General features: G+C 39.5%; 1 protein-coding gene across 1 annotated transcript; it reads left to right on the top strand.

Annotated features, from left to right (window-relative positions):
• Window positions 1–3,941: 3,941 nt before the first annotated feature.
• On the top strand, window positions 3,942–18,487 carry LOC112567657 (neuronal acetylcholine receptor subunit alpha-9-like). The gene is made up of 8 exons (XM_025244372.1): window positions 3,942–4,227; window positions 7,978–8,109; window positions 11,706–11,926; window positions 12,458–12,567; window positions 13,986–14,440; window positions 14,645–14,731; window positions 15,073–15,191; window positions 17,513–18,487. The coding sequence occupies exons 2-8, from the start codon at window positions 8,043–8,045 to the stop codon at window positions 17,966–17,968; spliced, it is 1,515 nt and encodes a 504-aa protein (XP_025100157.1). The 5' UTR covers window positions 3,942–4,227; window positions 7,978–8,042; the 3' UTR covers window positions 17,969–18,487.
• The last annotated feature ends 711 nt before the right edge of the window (window positions 18,488–19,198 follow it).

Here is a 19,198-nt window from a genome sequence, read left to right as displayed (position 1 = left end):
CCACGCTATTGATCCTACCCAAATCATGATATATTAGTAGCAAGATGCTCTGTGGGCAAAGGACACAAAGATCTGGGAGATGTTTTCCAGGACACGCACGATAAAGGATGACGAGTATCCGGATCAAAGGTCCGAAGGAAGCGCAGGCGAAAAGTGACATTAATTTCCTTTCTCATCTGTTCTCGGAAGCTGGACATGATGGTACCTTATTGGAAAGAGGCGATAGTGTGTCGAACGGTCTTTGTAAGTCAATAAACCTTTAAAGAGAGATGCAGCCTAAAACATCATAGATGATCTATGTGGTATAATCCGAAACAAATAGGGTCTGTGACTGAGCTCAGCTTGCAACCAAACTTGCAGACTTGAATAAACTCTTCAGAATTTTTTAGCTGGCACCAACGTTTGTATTTTTTTGTCTTTTTCTTTTCAGACTGTGATTACAGCTTCAGAAATATCTTGTCGAACTGACTCCTTTGCCGACATCTCCATTTGCAATTCATCCCTGTTTACCTCTGTGTACCTCGTATGTTGTCGCTTATGTGTCATGTTTTCTTCGATGTTAGCTAAATTATCAGTGAGTTCTTAGTTCTGTAAATACAGTGTACTAAGTTGACCTCCACACACCAAAATGCACTGTATCATTCATCAACCTGAACTGTAGAAAATTAAACTTTTACCGAACAATACATCTTTGAAATAATGAAAGTTGGTTGGATATTGGAAGCCTCTAGATGTGTCGCGCTTAAAGAAAAATTAAAAAAATTATACCCCTTGCTGCGTATGATCAAGTGACCTCAAGAACTCTACTGTGGTTTGTAAATTACAACATAATCATCATTTTCACAACGGCTTGAGAAAAAAACCAATTTTAAATCTTTCAGGCACGCAAACTCACTTTGTGCAAACATTCCTATCCTCCTTCATCAGCAAACACTGGCGACCTTAGTAAAATAACTCCAGGCAGCATCTCTCGACAAAAGGCCGCATGCGAGTGTGAGGGACCCTGATACCCTTCCTGCACAAAATGGTTCCAGTTTGATTCGTGACCGACAAAGACGCCAGACAACATAGATAAGTGATATTATGGTCCAACCCAGAACCGTTAATAGGACACGCAACCGCAGTCTGGCCGCCACAAGTCCTCAGTCATCCCCGCAATTGCGTTGCAGTAGAAGGAGTGAACTGTGAGCAGATTTTGATAAAGCTTCGTTCTTAGTTTTCACGTGAAATGTGTTCGTTTCTCGCTATGGTCAAGTCAAGGAACCATCTGTCATCTTGATACATCGAACTGCCATCCTTGCCTGTCCTGTCAAGGCTATCTACTTTCGGCAAGAGTAAACATTCAGATTGTCTGCTCCTGTTGAAAGAAAATATTGGATTTCAACAACTTCTGCCATTCTAGTGCAATTTTGAGAGAGCATATCTTCATAATAGACGGATGAAGACGTGGTACGTATAGTTTTTCATTAACCACGACAAACTCCTTGTGCGAAAAAACCTCTTGTATATTAGAAAATATTTTATACATTTGGTCATAATAAACACGCATGCATGTGGGTTGGCCCCCGTGACAAGTTTTTGTCTCCAGCACCCGAAGGATAGGAAGGTTACCTTTACACAGGAAACCTTTGTCGAGCCAATGAAAACGTTTGTCCAAGTTCATTGCAGGACATCGTACAATGCAGAAACGTTTCGTTAGTAAGATATATCGTGGCGGCAACCTTTCATTATTCAAATTATTATAAAATAATATTGCTAAGACCACATCCGTCCTGTCTATTTGTCTGTCACAAACATGTGTGTACATGTCTGAATTTCTATTGAAATCTGATCTCGCTGTCGACTTTTTCTGATATACTGTGGAATGTAATCCGAACTGGAGGAAAAAAAAAAGATTACGCACTTGAAATCTGCTGGGATATTGCTTGCCTGTATCCATAGAAATCGCCAAGGTAGGATTCCCATCTTGCCTAGTCGGTGGATAGAAACGATAATTTCAAGCTTGCTCCACGGTTACAGATAGTAAGAGAGATGTAGATCTTTTACATCCATTAATAAATATAGAAGAAAGGAAAACGAATGATTTTCTCGCGAGCTGTGTCAATCGTCAGAAAAGAGAATCTTGATATGTGGTGGAGACCAATGTAAATTCCACAGTTATCACTTAATTGATTGTCTTCACGTTCATCTTCCACTCTACACATCTACTCCCTCCCCACACCAATGGTGTCAGTGCTTTTGGTGGTCTGTATTGATGCACGCGAATTGAAAAAAGAAAAAGCCGAGTGATTTTGATGGCGAGAAAAAAAAATGAAGCCATGCGAGGTGACCCAGTGAATATAATGTCATTAGAGAATCGAAAACAAGAAATTTGCCGATTGGGCAAGATGTAGTCTGCAATTTTTTCATTCTAGCTATTCAGTTTTCTGTTTTGTTTCAACAGGGGAAAAAAGTATACGTAATAAATGTTTAATAATTTTTCTCAAATATGCCGATAGGCTTAACATGGCTTCAAGAGTCAATCCTGAATATATTCACAAAATAAACACAAAGCAGATACAGACGGTAGTTGTAGACGTTGTAGTAGTAGTAGTATTAGTAGAGTAGCATCAGTAGTACAGTAGCAGCAGCACCAATGGTGGTAGTTGCTGTAATTGTAGTGATTTGTAGTTGGAACAACACCATGAGCATCATTCACAAGACATTAGTGGTTGTTATATTTATAACAAATGCTTACTGACTTTGTAATAACAAAACTGCATTCTTTAATAGGAGGAATGCGAATATTAGGAGTAGATGCAAGTGGTGGTGGTGATGATGATGATGATGATGATGATGATATTTTATTTCCGCCTTTGTCTTTTTAATATCTTGTGCTATCCTGTGGCCGGGTCCTCTAGCCGGCGAGCACGTGAGACTCGTCATCAGCCATGCGTGCAGGCAATGAGTCTGCCGGAGACAATTTTCTTTCTCTCGTTGTGCTCACGGCGTCTCGGGGCGTCTTGTCGTCGGCACTAAAGATCAGCTGGAAGGTAATGTGATTTGCAGCCTGCTGTCGGATTCCATATTTGTCAAGAGAATTTAGACGGAACCTTGAATCGAACACACGTAAATAGTGATATACTGGGGGCAGGACTCGCGCATCATGTGCCAGGAAGAATGCATCTGCAACCTTTTGCACCCTCGGAGTTGCTGTCCATTCTCCGCTCTCAGGTTAGTGTGAGAAGTTTGCTGACTAGGTGCTGTACAACATGGCTTCCTATTTGTGTTAACTGGTGTTAACATTCTAGTAGCAGTGTTCTTAATCTTTTGTTCTGGCTGATAAGTTTCTCACTTTAAGATTCGATGTGACACTAATGTTAAACACAACTTTTGGACTGAGGAAACTTTACACGAATAAGCAGCTCAGTGGTAACTTTTCAAGTGCCAATGGCATACATTATAGAGATTTAGTTATTATTGGAAGTGTTTATAATAAAAATAAGAAATGTTAAGCCATGTATGCCTAATAATTCTAATTGTTTAAGACATCCTATAAAATATGACAGGAAATATTTACATTATAGATTTTAGTTCTTGTTTGGATTATTATTGCTTTAGAATATTTTACAGTTTTCTTTCTTTTAGTGGCCTGTTTGCCCTTTCATTTATTTGACATGCTGTCTTCGACATGGCGCTTGTCTTATTTATGTGTTCTTCATCTCCATTCAAGAAAATCCTCTCAGCTCTGACCTCCTATTTATATAGCTTTTATCGAACTGACTGTCACCTTTGTCCTCACACACGGTGTCAAATAAAGCAGCCATCCATTTAAAGAAAATCCAGACAGTGTACATGCACGCAATTATATTCCAGTCCCTTCCCATGACAGTTTTTGTTTCTCGGGGACGAGACCTCTCCAGGACAAAGTCGATTGCTGAGAAGTGGAAGTTTGAAATATTGTGTGACGTGGCCTGCACGTGGAGCTGCAGGCTGTCGTTGTGAAGCTGGCGCTGTTTGCAGTGGGGGATGCTGACCGCACACTTGCAGGCACGGCGACCGGAGGGTGAGGCAGCTGTACACAGTCTGGAATATTTGCACGCACTCGCTCGCTGTGGATCCAATCTGCACCTGTGGGGAAGATGTATTCGTTTTTCACAAAGGAAAAAAAAGCCAGGCTGGTAACCAACGCCCTTTGATCTCTGGCTGCTCCTCCCCCGGCAGTCGTGAGGGCAACAAGACCACAAGGTGAGTTTGTCTCAAGACATGCAGCAGCTTTCCCGTTCGCATCATTATTTCTCTTCAGTTGGCTTTGCTTTTTCCTATTTTTACCTGTGCGTACAATATTCATTATGGAAGTTCCTGCAGTGTTCATAGACATTATCGGTGAAATAATTAGTAAATTATAAAAAAAATGTAAAAGTAATAATTAAAAATGCATTCACGAAAAATAAATTAGATATGTGGTTCAATATTTCAACTAAACACCTACTGGAGTGACACAGTGTCTTCTACCAATCTCTTTTTCTCATTCTCAACCTCTTTCTAGTCTAGTACTGCATCTTCTATCTTTTTGCTTGTCTGCCGATAGTCCTGTCTTTTTTTAAGGATATTTTAGTGAAGTCATTATTTAAATTCTCTCGCTTTCTTTGTATAGATAAGTGTGAATGTGTTTCTCTGTGTGTGTGTGTGTTTTCATGCATGTGACTGTACGCCTATGTGTACTTGTAAACATGTCAGGAAAAAATTAATAACAAATTTAAGATAGACCACTTTCTACATCAGTGGTTGGAAGGAGTGGTAGTTTTTTGTAGACAGAAAATAAACCAGACAGTATTTGACATGAACCATGCAATTTTAAAGCGAAAAGGAAGGGAAATTATATTAGGTTTAAATCATAAAATCATACATTTTGAATCAGGTCCGATCCAAATTTCTGGTGACAACTTGTTTACGATTGTTTACTTACAATCCCGTCTAAAACACAGGTCTGAGGTGGTTCAGGTAGGATGCCAGGTTGTGTCGTGGAGTGATGTTAGTAAACCACAGAAATCAAGACTGTTAGTCTCCTGATTAGAGACCATCGAAGCAGTTGCATCCTGGATTTAGAGATCGTAAAGTGAAATTTTGAAAGACCCTGTGATAGAATGTTGAACGAATGTCCTGACAGAAGATGGCAGAGGACAGAGTTTCACCCTAGCTACTTCTTGTTTCGATTTAGCAGTCGTGTAATAAATTGTCGAGACACCGACCTTTGTGTTATACAAAATAGAAGAATGCTATTGCAACTTATCACTTACCTTGCTTTTCCCTTTAATATCCTGAAATAAAACCAGTTTTCATTCGTGCACTGTCGATAGACTATTTACACAGACGAATAGATAAAAGGTCCTTAACTGTTTACACATAGAAGAAGATAGAACAAGTGAAGTAGGAGAGGAAAGAAAACATAATGTAAAACGCTTAAGTATAGAAAAACACAAATATTACTATAGAATATCTCGACTGTAAACAAGCCAAGGATGTTATCTTAAAACTGGGTCCCCACTAAAACTTCTGAGGTTTTATTTCAACCCTGAGATATGGTGGGTCACTCCAATGTACAAACATCCATCTTCCTTCGATATGTAGTTGTAGACTACAGACATCGATTTTTCTTTCCTCTGTTGTCTCAAGAGGACACTGCAAATGATGAAAAGACAAACAGGGGGAAATAACACCATGATTATCACAGTGCAAAAATCAGGTTTCTTCGTGCTGGAATGTGTTTTCATCGTCTTTATTACTTTTCCAGTCTGGACTTTGTTGGTTCTTTATTGGTCGATGACTTGGCAGAAAGCGAAGTCGTTAAAAAAACTTTCTACAAACTGAACTGTGAAAGTTATAGTCCATACGAGTTCCTCTTTCTGAGTTCGTTTCACATGTTGATGTTAGGATGAAGTTATTGGTCATCGGCAAAGTCTTCAGTTCTTGTACTAGTGGGGTCATTTTATGAACTTAAAATCATCAGCTGATGGTCCAAGCATCAATAGCTTCAGCTGTGGGTGACAGCAGCTGAGGGAAATATTTCAATATAAAAGTGAAATCGCTGACGAAGTCGATGTCTTGGTTAATTACCTTGTGGCCAGTCTTTTACAAAAAAGGAAAAAAAGTCTTTTTTAGGATCTTGAGTTATCCTCTCCAAAAAAATGTCAGTGGACGATCTTAAGAAAAGGGAAGGCGACAGTCGATTGAAGTGAGCGCTTTTGACCAACCGTTCGATCTCATAACCCTAGCCAAGAAAGGATAAAATGAAGAAGTAAAAATACACAGCCAGACTTGAAAAGGAAATAAAATAAGTGGACCAAAATAATAATAGAGTGAGAGCGAGAGAAAGAAAGATAAAAATGTCGTTCGCCTTTAAAACCGATGTAACTATTTCTTCTCAAATGAAACCATTATCTTTCACCTTGAGTTTTGTAATATTAATATTGTTCATCACAGCACCACAACACTGTGAAGCGCATAACCTTCTCAGATTTTTTGGTGTTGTAAAATAATCATCAGCTAAGACCACATAGCTAAAGATCACCTTATGCTCTAAAGAAGACACGTAGTAGTATTATTAAAATCCTATTCAATATGACTGTTTCGCAAGAAATCATTTATGAGGCCGGGTGTGGCTTTAACACAGTTTCTTAAAGACGAGACACGTGGATTACCAAGGCGTGGATCCTGTTCCTAAATATGGCTTCTCCACCCATCCCCTGAGGTGGAGGATGAGGAGTCGCTGCAGTAGGCTAAACATTGTGTCATTTCCGCCAGACGAAAGCTTGGTCTTGTCAGGCAACTCGGACTGGAGTGTAAGATCAATATGCTTATTTTTTTAAGAATCATTTTTAAAGCTACTGGTTCTGTGTAGACTTCTGCCTCGTCTCTAGAAGCTTCACCGGAAGCTTTTGCAGTCAAGAATAGAACCTATTGAATGGTGTTCGGCTGAAATGTTCGATATTTTTTGTTTATTTAAAAAAAATTAAATCAGAACAAAACATGGTGGCCAAACCTTGTTTTTACGAAATCCAGAAAGGTTATGTTTCATAAATAAAACCTCTGTGTATAACCATGGTATAACTAATTTTGTGTCTATATTTCTGCTTCTGTGCTACACATATTTTTTTTAAATAAGAACAATCCCATTTTACAAAGGTAAATAAGAACTACAAATACTTTATTAACATCAGGAACATCATCATTCAGCCAAGCGTCTGTCGTAACTAGTGACCCGTCAATGTTAAAAATACAATCAATTTGTCCGATGAAAAAACATCCAGCCATGTTAGCATTTTTACGATTTATTTTTCCTGTTAAACTTTGATAAAAACCTAGCAACATTCTGGACAGTTGGCAGCTACCGCTTGCTTCAGACCCTTGAGAGGTTTGAACTTTACAGCTTTTAGGTTGAAGTGAGGAAGAAGAATTTCTTCAAACATCAGTTCGGGTCCCTGGACACTCTTGGGAACAATTAGCGCAATTTGACCTGGTTACAAGTCTTGCCACACCACGGGGATCCCTTTCTCTTGCTGACAAATTGTATCCCAGTCTTCAGATGGCTGTGCTGACTTCATTGATTCCATTAAAAGTTCTTCTTCGTCCTCTTGCTGTCCGCAGTCGACAGGAGGAAGTGCAGAGTTGCCAAAATAAACTTTAACGACAATACAAAATAAGCAAAATACGTGGAACTGTTTTTACATTTAGAAAATTTTCTTTATCACATTCAGTTTATAAAAAAGCAAGAGAGGACAGATATATAACCGTATATGATTTGACAGGTAAATGTAAATAAAAGTGGATGCTGCTAGCTTGATGGATGTCAAAACTAACTTGTCCTTAAGTATATAGAATAAGAAACGCTACTAAAAGACTGCTTAGCAGTATCATCCATGAAGAAAATTCGTGAAATACAAAATTTGTCTTGTCTTTTTATTTTTCTGCAGACCTGAGACTGACTTCGTGTTGCAGCCAGGTGTGGTTTGAGCAAGGCAGTGGAAGTGAACATACTGAAGGTACTACCACAAGAGGGAAGGATGCGACTACCATTTCTTCTGTTCACCTGGATGTCACACAGGACCTTTGCATGGGGGACAGAGAAAGGTATGCATCGGAGGAGAAAGAAAGAGAAAATCGAGAGAATGATTCAATCTATTGTAGCTGAACTCACATATGGCTCTTGAGTTTAAAATTCGAATATTCTTGGCTTCATTGTTTGTTTTCCTGGCTTCAAAGGCGAATGGAAAGTGTCTTGATAGTCAAGCCAGTTAATTACTATGGGTCTTAAAACAACTAGCTTGGATATCATCCAAAACTAGTAATACTGGTTTTCACAACATCTCTCTATCTGTGTGTGTGGACATAGCAGTATGGTTACATTAGTAGAACGGAGGCAATCGAAACTGCCTGGACTTTGGAGATGGGACTGGTTTAGCTGTCCGTTAAATTTGTTAGAAATATGTCAAACGTCAGAGAGAGTGCAGCAAGCCGTGAGTAATTTACTACAAGTCCCAACTTCTTGGCAAAGATTTCCTGGAGAGACAGTCTGGGTGGTTATCAAAATAAATGGCTGTAATGTGCCAGAAAGAAAAGAAGCAGACGGTTGTGGTCATCATTTTTACATCAGTGTGTGCGTGCGTGAGCGTGTATTCTCTTGATGTAGTCTTTGTATTATATGGGTCGTCGAGATTGGCAATAACTGATCGAGACACAAATCGTTTGAAATTTCTTAACTGTCACAATCTAACTTTACATTAGGACTAATCAAATGCAAATGACTTTCGGTTTTGACGCCAGAAGAAGTAAAATAGCAGCAAACACCACCTTGGAGAACGGGAATATGTCCAGGGTCTTCATAAAGATCTGGTCGTTAGCCTTTCTGTGGATGGCTACCGTAAAGCAGTCAGCAAGGGGCACTTGAGGTCACCTCGTTTGACAGCCTCCCAGCAGCTGAGTAAAGGTCCGGTCAAGAGTGTAAGGGTGTCCTTGGTCTGGTGGCCGACTAACGGCGCTTGTTAGCTTTAGGATATTGATCAGGAGCAAGTGTGTATACAGGAGAAACATGGCCGTCATTGCTTGAAGTCTGCACGAATATTGGAGTACGCCGTGTTTCCGTTACTGGCTTCCAGTCTCCAGCATCAGGGTGGACACACAATCCTTTCTTGGAGCCCAGTATCCTCATTTAAAACGGTAAAAAAGGTTAGCAGAAATTTAGAAGCTGAGGCCACTGTTTGAATTGAACAAAGATTTTTTTGTTTTCCTTAAAAAGATAACTGTTATACGATAAGGTCAGCTGGTGACCCTAAGGTGTCGTCTATAGTAGACCTTGTCTTTAAAAGAGATTAGCGAAGACTGACACAATTTTCAGGTTAAAGCTTAAACAATATCATGTCTAGAACTTAATGAACGATTACTCAACGTGGACTTAACAAATGATGCTATTTAACAATTTAAGCTCACGACATCTACAAAAATAATTTTTGTTCTCCTGTTATCACCTATTTGAGGACAATGATCCACTGGAAGTTAATATCTTCCTTCCCATAAAATAAATATTAATTAATTTTACGAGTGATTTTTTAGAAAACGAATGCTTTGATTCGACAGTGAAGTATGTGCTGTTAGGTTTTCCATCTACCAAACCGGCAACAATGTTTTCAAGAAGTTCACCCACTCTGACGCAGACGTCTTCAGTCTTGGCGAGCCATGACGGCCGTCGATTCATTCTCGGTTTTTCCACAAAATGTATCGATGCTGGCATTGCTTGAGGACTCACTTGTCAGGAATGAATCAGAGACAGTTTTATCTGGTAGGAAATGAAGCTGCCGAAGATTCTTGGGTCGTGCGAAGCATGTCTGAGAGCCTGATGTGTAGCCGACCACAATTTTCAGATTTGCTCAAGATGTGCAGCCTCACACTTCTCAAAGACAAATCCATACAGTTATTGTTTTAAGGAAACTTTTCTTCTTACACTACTTAATTGGTTTAAATCGTATGTAACAACTGCTTCTGATTTAATTATCTCTTTTTAGTTCATTGTTAAAAGTTGTATATTAAAATGTCATTCGGTCTGCAGTATATTTTTAGAATCATTATTGTTATAATTTTATGTGGACAGTGTTGTGACGGAACCAATAACACTCGCGCTGTGATCATTTCTATTAAAAGAAATCAGGAACCTCAAATATATTGCATACAGCTTCTTTTCTTACAAAATAATTTAAAAAACTTTAGTTGATTTTAGTACACGAGTCTCAGTTCTATCCTCTTTGCATCTACATTTAAACACGACTGTAACCTGTTGTTTCTATACTCGTGCACATCGTGTTCCGTGCGTGCATGTGTGTGTGTGTGTGTGTGTGTTGACGTGTGAATGGAAGAAAAGGAAGTGAGAGAAAGAATATTTATGCGTTTGGTCATGTGATTTGCGTGTGTCTCGGCGACCTATTATTCTTTTTCTGTTTTTTTAGAACGCCTTTGTCATCCTGATTCATGGAGTGTCAGCAATGATTTTGTAAATGTTAGCTAGCAAATTACCTACTCCACGTTAGCACCCTCTCTCTCTCTGTCCACACTAACCCCGGCTCACGCTCAGATATTCACGAGAAGTTCAGTTACACAAATGGACTTGAAGACAACATGCTAGTGAAGTCTGACTTCTGAGGAATGCTTTTAAATGTGATACTTGGGTAGAATGGCAGTGAAACAGTAACAGAATACAAAAGCATGGACGTTACATTTTTTTCGATTCATTTGCATTAAAAATGTTTGAACTCCTACAGCTTCCATTCTTAATGTCCTGCTCGTAAATATTCCAGCACTCCGATGCAGTTGAATGAGTTATTATGGATGTTTTTATAACGCCCTTCTTCAACCACAATAGACTCTCCAGCCGTTGATATACACGAGGTTATTTCTCAAGGGAGAGGAGGGGAATGACAGCGATTTTTCCCCCGAATTATACAGTCTGATATTTGTCTCTGGACAAACCCGAATACGTCTTCAGAAGAGTACATGTCTTGCAACATGAATGATACGATTTGTCACGGATATTTTTCCTTTACTATTAATCATCTTCAGGAAAAAGCTGCATGCTAACATTTTTAGGGTATGTTATTTAGCGGGGTCTGGAAAAGATAGAGAGAAGAACCAGCAAGTCGATATTGCGAACTTGGTGAGAAATGTCTCCTAGAAAATTACTCAAGAGGTAGAGGTAAGGCCCTATAAAGTTCCACAGCCTTGGACAAGAAATGGAGAAATAGTTGACTGAAAAGAGAGGATATATCTGTGATTTTTGTTCAGCAATGGTTGCAATATGTTAAAGACAAAGAGGCCCGGTTCTCGCTAATGTAGCCCATGTTTGCAATGAACGGAATGGGGGACTCATTTTGTTCCACATTCATTTGTTCCATTCGCAACATCAAACGACCCTCCATATTAAACCAATACACGAAACATTTTGTCCACCAAAGCTTGGTCCTGTCAGACATCTTACTTTGCCAAATCTCTGGCAAACCAGATTTAGGAAGATCGCTCAAAAATAATTGCTGAAAGAAGTGGTCTAGAAGTCTTAGCTTAGCACTAAAAGAAACCCTTCTTGAGTATAGATTACACCAAACTTCTCACTTCTTCATGACGTTAGGCTAAGGTACATGGATTAGCTATTAACACCTGTATATATAATTACTTCTGTCTCTTAGATGTCCAGACATACGAGGGAGAAATGCCTGCACTGCCTTCATCGGCAGAAAAGCTGCTGATCACAGACTTGCTGTCTCGGTACCAACTGGAGGGAACTCACGGGAGACCTGTGACCGACCTCGCCGACAACCTCACTGTGTACTTCGGCATGTCTTTGATCCAGATACTGGATGTGGACGAGTCGAACCAAGTCCTTAAGTGCAGCGTCTGGTATCATTATGTACGTCAGTAGATGAGGATTTGATAAGTCTGACATCTCTGTTGATGTGAATGATTCAGTATTTGTCATCTGACATCTCTGTTGACCGGAACGACTGATGACATAGTAACATGACATTGAAGTTGGCATCTCTTATGATCTGAACACTGTTGTTTACATGAGTTGGACTTGGTGTATGTAAACAACTCAGGACACTTTAATCTGACGACGCTGCTCTCCTAAATGAAATAAGACTTGTGATCTGACCTTACTTTTGGCGCTTAGTAATTTAATGGAATAATTATGGAATGAAGACTTTGTAATCTGACATTATTGGTGAAGTGAATTAATGAAACCAAAGCGTTAATTCTACTTCTTTGTTGTCCTTCTCATTGACACCTAAGATTTGTTCTTATGATGTAGATAAATACGCTGTAACAGTCCCCCAAAGTGTACTGGATTTAAGATACAATGTACATAATGTTTATTTTCAGACTTTTGAAGTTTAAGATAAATATTTTTACTGATACTTTTTTTAATAACATTTTGCAGGCGTGGAAAGATATTCTACTTCAGTGGGACCCGCTAGAGCATGATGGAGTAGAGAGCATCCGTGTTCCTTCGGATAAAATCTGGCTGCCAGACATACAGCTGTATAATTTGTGAGTACAGTTCGATCAGATATCTTGTATATATTGTAGAAAAATGTTCATGTTATTTCAGAGATTAAGTCAGAGGTTTGTTGGTTTCGTAATCAGTTTTGAGTTTCCAGTAAATTTAAATGTATTTATACAGAAAGATTCGCATTTATTTCCTTTGGATGTGCGTGGACTCAGAAGACTAGGATATCAGGATGCGTAGGAACCTCGATGTACTTGACATAAAGCCAGTCGCATACTTAAACTGCTATCGACCTCTGCACAACGCTCCCCATCCGAAAGGAAGGATGGGAAAAAAAGACGTTCATGTCAATCAAATTCTGCAGAAACACCAGGCTTCTAGTGGAATTAGAGAGGGCTGGCTGCTAATTCTTTGACAATAGACTAATCAAACTGAGTTTGGCTTTGAGTTTAGAACATCCCTACCTCGGGGTTAGAGCAAGATCCCGGCACATCGAACACAGCAAACCGAAGTGGAAATTATCTGTAACATCAAACCGCTTTCATCCCATTTGTCATATCTCATTGATGTATTAAGCCTGAAATGTTTAAAAAAAACAACAAACTATTAGCCTGTTAAAACTCTGATATTAAGTGGTCTGTTGTGATTTGCTGTGTGTTTTATTTTCTAAATGACCTGTTTTGCTTTGTCATCTACCTTCCTCCTCCTCGCTGTCCCATCTGCTTGTCAATCTGCACACCTCTATTTTTGCTTTGAAAGTAAATAAGAATTATTAAAAAAAATTCCACATAAATCTTCACACGAAATTAAAGAGGCATTGCATTTAGACAAGAAAGAAAACAAAATTTTATGAATAGAAGCATGCACTGGACCAGGGCAATCCATGTTTGGCAACTGAACTGTCTGAAGTCAAGGACTTGTGAGGCACGGTGGTCCAGGACACACGAGTCTTGGTTTCTGTGTTTACTCTTGTAGCTAAAGTTTCGATTCTTGCTGCACACCCGGCGCCTGGGCTGTACTTCATAGCACGGGTCTCAATCCACCCCACAGTCGGACCACACGTACAACAAACACTGAGACACTGATAATATCTCATGGATCCACTGTATGTTTATGTCTCTGTATGTCTGCTTGTGTGTGTGTGTGTGCCTATTTTTGTGTGTACGATCCTCAGGCTCCATAAAATGCAAATTCCAGTAAATAAAAATTTAAACATTAAACACTCGTGTGCTGGGGAGTGTTAGGTATATGTGTTTGTGCGCGCGCATTCACATGCTTGACATAATAAATCTGATACTGAGACTTTGAAGACAGAGACAGATATAGAGATTCGCAATATTATCACTGATACACTGTACCAAAATCTACATTTTGACAGAAATATCAATCGTTTTTAGCATTCACCCAGGTCTGGAACGCTGTGCGTGTATGTGTGTGCTGCTTGCGTGCGTATGTATAGTGCAGACGACCGACTGCACGAGCAGAGGGAGGCGTTGGTGATCGTGAACCACGAGGGTCAAATCCTGTGGATGCCTCAAGCGATCCTGCGCAGCTCCTGTGCCTTCAACACCAAGTACTTCCCGTTCGACCTCCAAACGTGTCATGTCAAGTTCGGCTCGTGGACCTACAACGGCAACAAGCTCAACATCGACTTCGTCAGCAACCAGTCCTTCGACCTCAGCGACTTCGTCTTCAGCAACGAGTGGGACATCGTGGAGAACTACGCCCGACGAACCGTCAAGTACTACACCTGCTGCAAGGATGCTCCCTTCCCTGACCTGACCTTCACCTTGACCATCAAGCGCAAGGTCGCCTTCTACACTTTCATTCTTCTCATCCCGTGCGCTCTGCTGAGTCTGCTGACATTAGTGATCTTCTGGGTGCCTCCGGAGTCACCTGCCAAATTACAGCTAGGTACATTCTTCGCAACTAGACGAGATTATAATTTCTGGATAAATATGATCAACACCTTTGCTGTTACTATTCCTTATAACGAACACAGTTTCTGTCAAAGTGAGATTTTGAAGCAAGGGCGGGACATGTCTGTCGAAGTTTAAAGACAAGTTCAAGCTAAAGAAAGACTTGTCTGCACTCGTGTCAACTTTTTTTCTGTTTCAGGAATGAGTGTCTTCGTCGCTTTTTTCTTTCTCTTGATGGTCCTCGCGGACTTTACACCTCGAACAGCAGCCTCCATTCCACTCATTGGTTAGTCGGCGCGAATATTTGTCTGTGTGTGTGTGTGTTTTCTTGTCTCCAACTATTTGTACGCAAAAACTAGAACCATTGTATCATTTACAATTCCTTACTGCCGCCGTTTTGGTATAGATTGTTCTAAAAACAAAATTAGATAATTATGTCAATTCTTAACAAAAACATATGGAAGAACATTCGACCATATCACAATTGACGTATAACCGTCATAAAAATATTTTGAAATAATATTATGGGTGTTTACCAAGAACACGTGTTTTATCGAAGAAAACAAACAGATGGCCAACGTCTGTTGTTGTCTTTGCCTACATTAAGTCCTGACCACTGGTGTGCAGGTGCCTACTTCTGCCTGAGCATGATAATGATCACCATGTCCACTGTCCTCGCGTGTGTCGCTGCCAACATGTTCTTCCGCGGCATCAGAATCAACAAAGCGCCGCCTTGGCTAAGAACGGTAATCGTTGTTCTCACCTGTTTAGTGATGAGGTTGAGCTCCACCGCCCCCTCAGCCCCTTCTTCTCTCCTTCTCTCTCACACTGGACAATGTCAGGTTTTTGAAAAATCCAGAAACAATTAAGGCAATCAATAGAAAACTGAACCTCAAAGTTATGTCAGCAAAACCTTAAATAATAATAACAAGACATTTAAAAGACAGTTACACTGAACTCACCTGTGTGTGTGTGCAAGCAAGAAAGGCAGAGAGTGAAGAACGAGTGGTGTTAATGTCCTTTAAATAATTTTTTTCTTCTGGTTCTCTTATTCTTGTTATAAATTCTCCATTATTTTCTTATTATTAGATGCAAAAATAGACATCACGTTCATGGCGCACATAAAGGCCATGGGCATGGACAGACAATAATTTCACATCTTATCATTATTATTATATAATCAACATAAAACTGTTGATGACAACGAGCGTGTTTTGTGATCATATCTGTCAGGATATTGACTCACATGAACACAGTATGAATTGCTTGACAACCTTTAGAAGGTGTCTCTAAATATAATATAACGAATACATCTTAAATGTTTTATCAGCACATTTTAAATTCTTCTTGCGACCATTGCTTCCTTGCGCACCCAAAGCATTTTTTTCATTTGATGTTAGGAGTTCAAGAGGATTTCTTACTGTCATGACAACCCTTGATCCACCAGGATTTTCAGACTTTTGTTTTATTTGTAGTTACGGGCCCACAAAGTGTATTAACGGTGTTAGCGGTTTGAACGTCCGATCTCATTCAAAAATGGAGAAATCAAGTGAGATACCCGGCTGTGCAAAAGAGAAGTTTATAGACATACTTTACAGGCCATTATTTTCAGGGAGAATCCGGGAAAAGATAATTGCAGTTATTTACTACCTGAACTTCTTTTCTTTTGGGTGGCCAAGGGAACTACAGTGATTTGCTCCCATTGATTCGAACTGCATGATGGCAATCTGTATCGACTCCTTTACTTAAAAAAACAAATTTCTTCCCAAATTGTTCCTTTCATTGATTTTGCCACGCGATGTTCCTGGGTGCTGCTTTCGCTCACATCGCTGTCAATGAAATGTGGTGAGAGATGTCTGCTCGGACATGTCGCGATGCCCTTCCTGAAACAGAAGCAGTCACGTGGTGAAACACCCTATCATCAAAGCAAAAATGTGCTTGGAATGCTCCCCTGAAGACTGTGAGCACCACTCAGGACGTGAGGCTTCTACGTGACGTTAGCATCACGTACGTCACCATGTGTTGACAACGGCTTTTCATCCGTGACAGCGAGTTACGTGGAGGCCCTCATACACAAGGGTCAATGACCCTCTGTAAGCGCGTGCAGTAGAAGATAATAAGTACATTTCCGCAGCCATCTGACAAATTTGAAGAAGCGATAATGGAATATTTTCTTCCTCTCGTCTTTGACAAGCATAATGGCGGAAGAAGTGTAAGAAGGTCGACTTTGGGTGCTGTTAGGGAGGCCAATAAAAGAAAGTAGTACAAGATGACATTCTGTGACAACATGTTGTTATCGTCATTCAAAGTTCGAGAGACTCTCTTGAAGCAGACAAGCCCCCAAACTGCATTTAGAAATGAAGGAGAAAAAGAAACAAATTATGCATGAAACCGGTATAGCCTATTAACCTGATAACCTTCCTTGCACACAATTACTCTATTATATCATTATAAGATTTTTTAAAGTATGTGTGCTGTATGTACACATGTCGTGAGCAGCAGATGTTGTAACAGACTACGTACAACTCGACCAAATTATAGTCTTGCACTCTCAATCTGCACAAATGACATTTTATTATGTTCACACTTTATGTTCTACAATTAAGCAGACACTTGGAAAATTCCCGGAAATTATTAAGGGAATCCCACATCTTTATATAAGCATGTATAATAAGTGTTAGTATCTGAATGACATTGATGTATGAGTTAACTTTGTCTGATTAACGTGTGCTTATGTGCAGCTTGACAAACACACCTGCTTGATCTTTTTGTTTTTAGCCTTCTCTTAAGAATTAGAATTCTACTCATTCATGTATTTCTTTCTTTCTCATCAGCTTCCTCGCTTTCTTCTCAACAAAAACCTAGAGAAAAAAGTAAGACATAAAAACCACAAAAGAGGAAAACAAAGTTCTAGGCAAACATTAATCAGAAAGATACCAGTGATGGTCTGACCTATCAGAAGACGTAAAAACGGTTGTCACGCAACATGCAACATGTTTACTTTTCACTGTTAAAACGGATACATTTTTATTGTTTTGATTGTAAACTCTTGAATTTCTCTTTTCAGCTCATGATCGACTGGTTGTCGCGAGTGTTTTGCGTACATGAAAAAGTGCAAATCCCACGCTACGAGCAAACAGGTGGCGCCACCATCAGCTGGACCACCTCCAACGAGCAGAACGGCAAACTACCCGAGCCAGAAGTCAAGTTTGTCAAACTTCGACTCCTGGACCACGAAACCGACTCGAGAATGTTCGCCAAACAAGAATCCTTCGAGTCGTGCAGCTGGGACTCTTTCTCGGAGAAGAGCAGCTTCCTGTTCAAGAACAATGCGCTTCTGGAGGAAGTGCGAGGGATAAGGGAGGTAATTCAACGCCACGAGGCCAAGAAGCTTGCTGCTGGCGAAAAAGAGAAAGTCGTGTTGGAGTGGCGCATTATTTCCTGTGTGACTGATCGCCTGTGTTTTGCTGTGTATATTGTGATTAATATCGTTGGACTGCTGGTCATTCTGTTCTGCATGTAGTCAGCTGAAGACGAGAGTTAAATGCACATTTTGATGGAAGATTCACTTCGCTGATCACAGAAATGCCACAATTGCCTGTTCAGAAGTCAGCCCTATCGCTGCTTGATTCTAATGTCACGAGCATAAAAAAAAATCCTCCACGTCCTGAAGTCGAAAGGAAAAGAACTTAAAGAAGGAGAAAAAAGAATCTTTATTTACACAGACATGTTTATTGTCGCTCAAAAATAAGTATTGGATACTTTCTCAGATGCAATAGTTTTTTTTAAACATTCATAAAAGATTATGCAAAATTGTTTAGATGTAACCAGTTGTGTAACGAATCCCTACTTAGTAGAAATTCAGTCAACGAGTATAATAAATATTTGTTTTTTTTTTGTAAGAAAGTGATTTTATATGTAAGTGAATGACCCAACATTTATGTCTTTATATTTATTGTGTCTCCGATGCAATATTCACTTGCACTATGGCAGGTGTGTTGCACACAGCATGTTTCCCATAAAATACCCTTTTTCACTTGTAAGCCATATAGAAAAACACTTGCACAAAAGATAAAAAAAAATTGAAATAAACGATTTAATATTGATTGACTGTATGCACTTATTTAATACTTTTTCGATGCTGTTGTGTATTAGGCAAATAATGAAGAAAGAGTAAGTATGGCAATAATTTTATAATGTCTTCCTGTAAGGACCGATTGGCAGCGAAAGATGGGACGTTCAGAGGAGAAATCTTCGCTCACCCACTATATTTTAGTAGTTTGTCGGCATTGTCTGAATGATGACTGGTCTTTTGAATTAAAAAAAAAAAAACAACAGAAAAGGTTAGTTAGATACTGACAAAGGTGAAAAAAGGGGTTGTTTTGGTTCGAATTTTGTTGAATTTACTCAGTCTCTGACTGACAGATTTTTACCCTTTTGTCGGTGTAGTCTATTTGGAGGTAGTTATTTTTTTTTAATCTGACAACTTTTTCAATAGATTATTTTTTAAATTCTGAGGAAAAACTAAAGTACTCAAGATGGAGACCTATAAAAATACAATGCATAGACAGAATCAAATCAGAGACGTCCATCATACACCAATCACCGTTGGTCCCACCACTCTTGTTAGCTGTTGAATTGAGGACATCAGGGTACGCTTCATGATTTTTAAGGTTTGACCTTATACAAACCGCGAGAACAAAAAGACTGGTTGCTTAGTGCTAAGTGGTCGGAACTGTTCAGTCGTTCATAT

The sequence above is a fragment of the Pomacea canaliculata genome, linkage group LG1 (assembly GCF_003073045.1).
Source record: "Pomacea canaliculata isolate SZHN2017 linkage group LG1, ASM307304v1, whole genome shotgun sequence".
In the NCBI taxonomy this organism is placed as follows: domain Eukaryota; kingdom Metazoa; phylum Mollusca; class Gastropoda; order Architaenioglossa; family Ampullariidae; genus Pomacea; species Pomacea canaliculata.
Note: the sequence above shows the minus strand (reverse complement) of the source record. Positions and strands in the feature narration are given on the sequence as shown.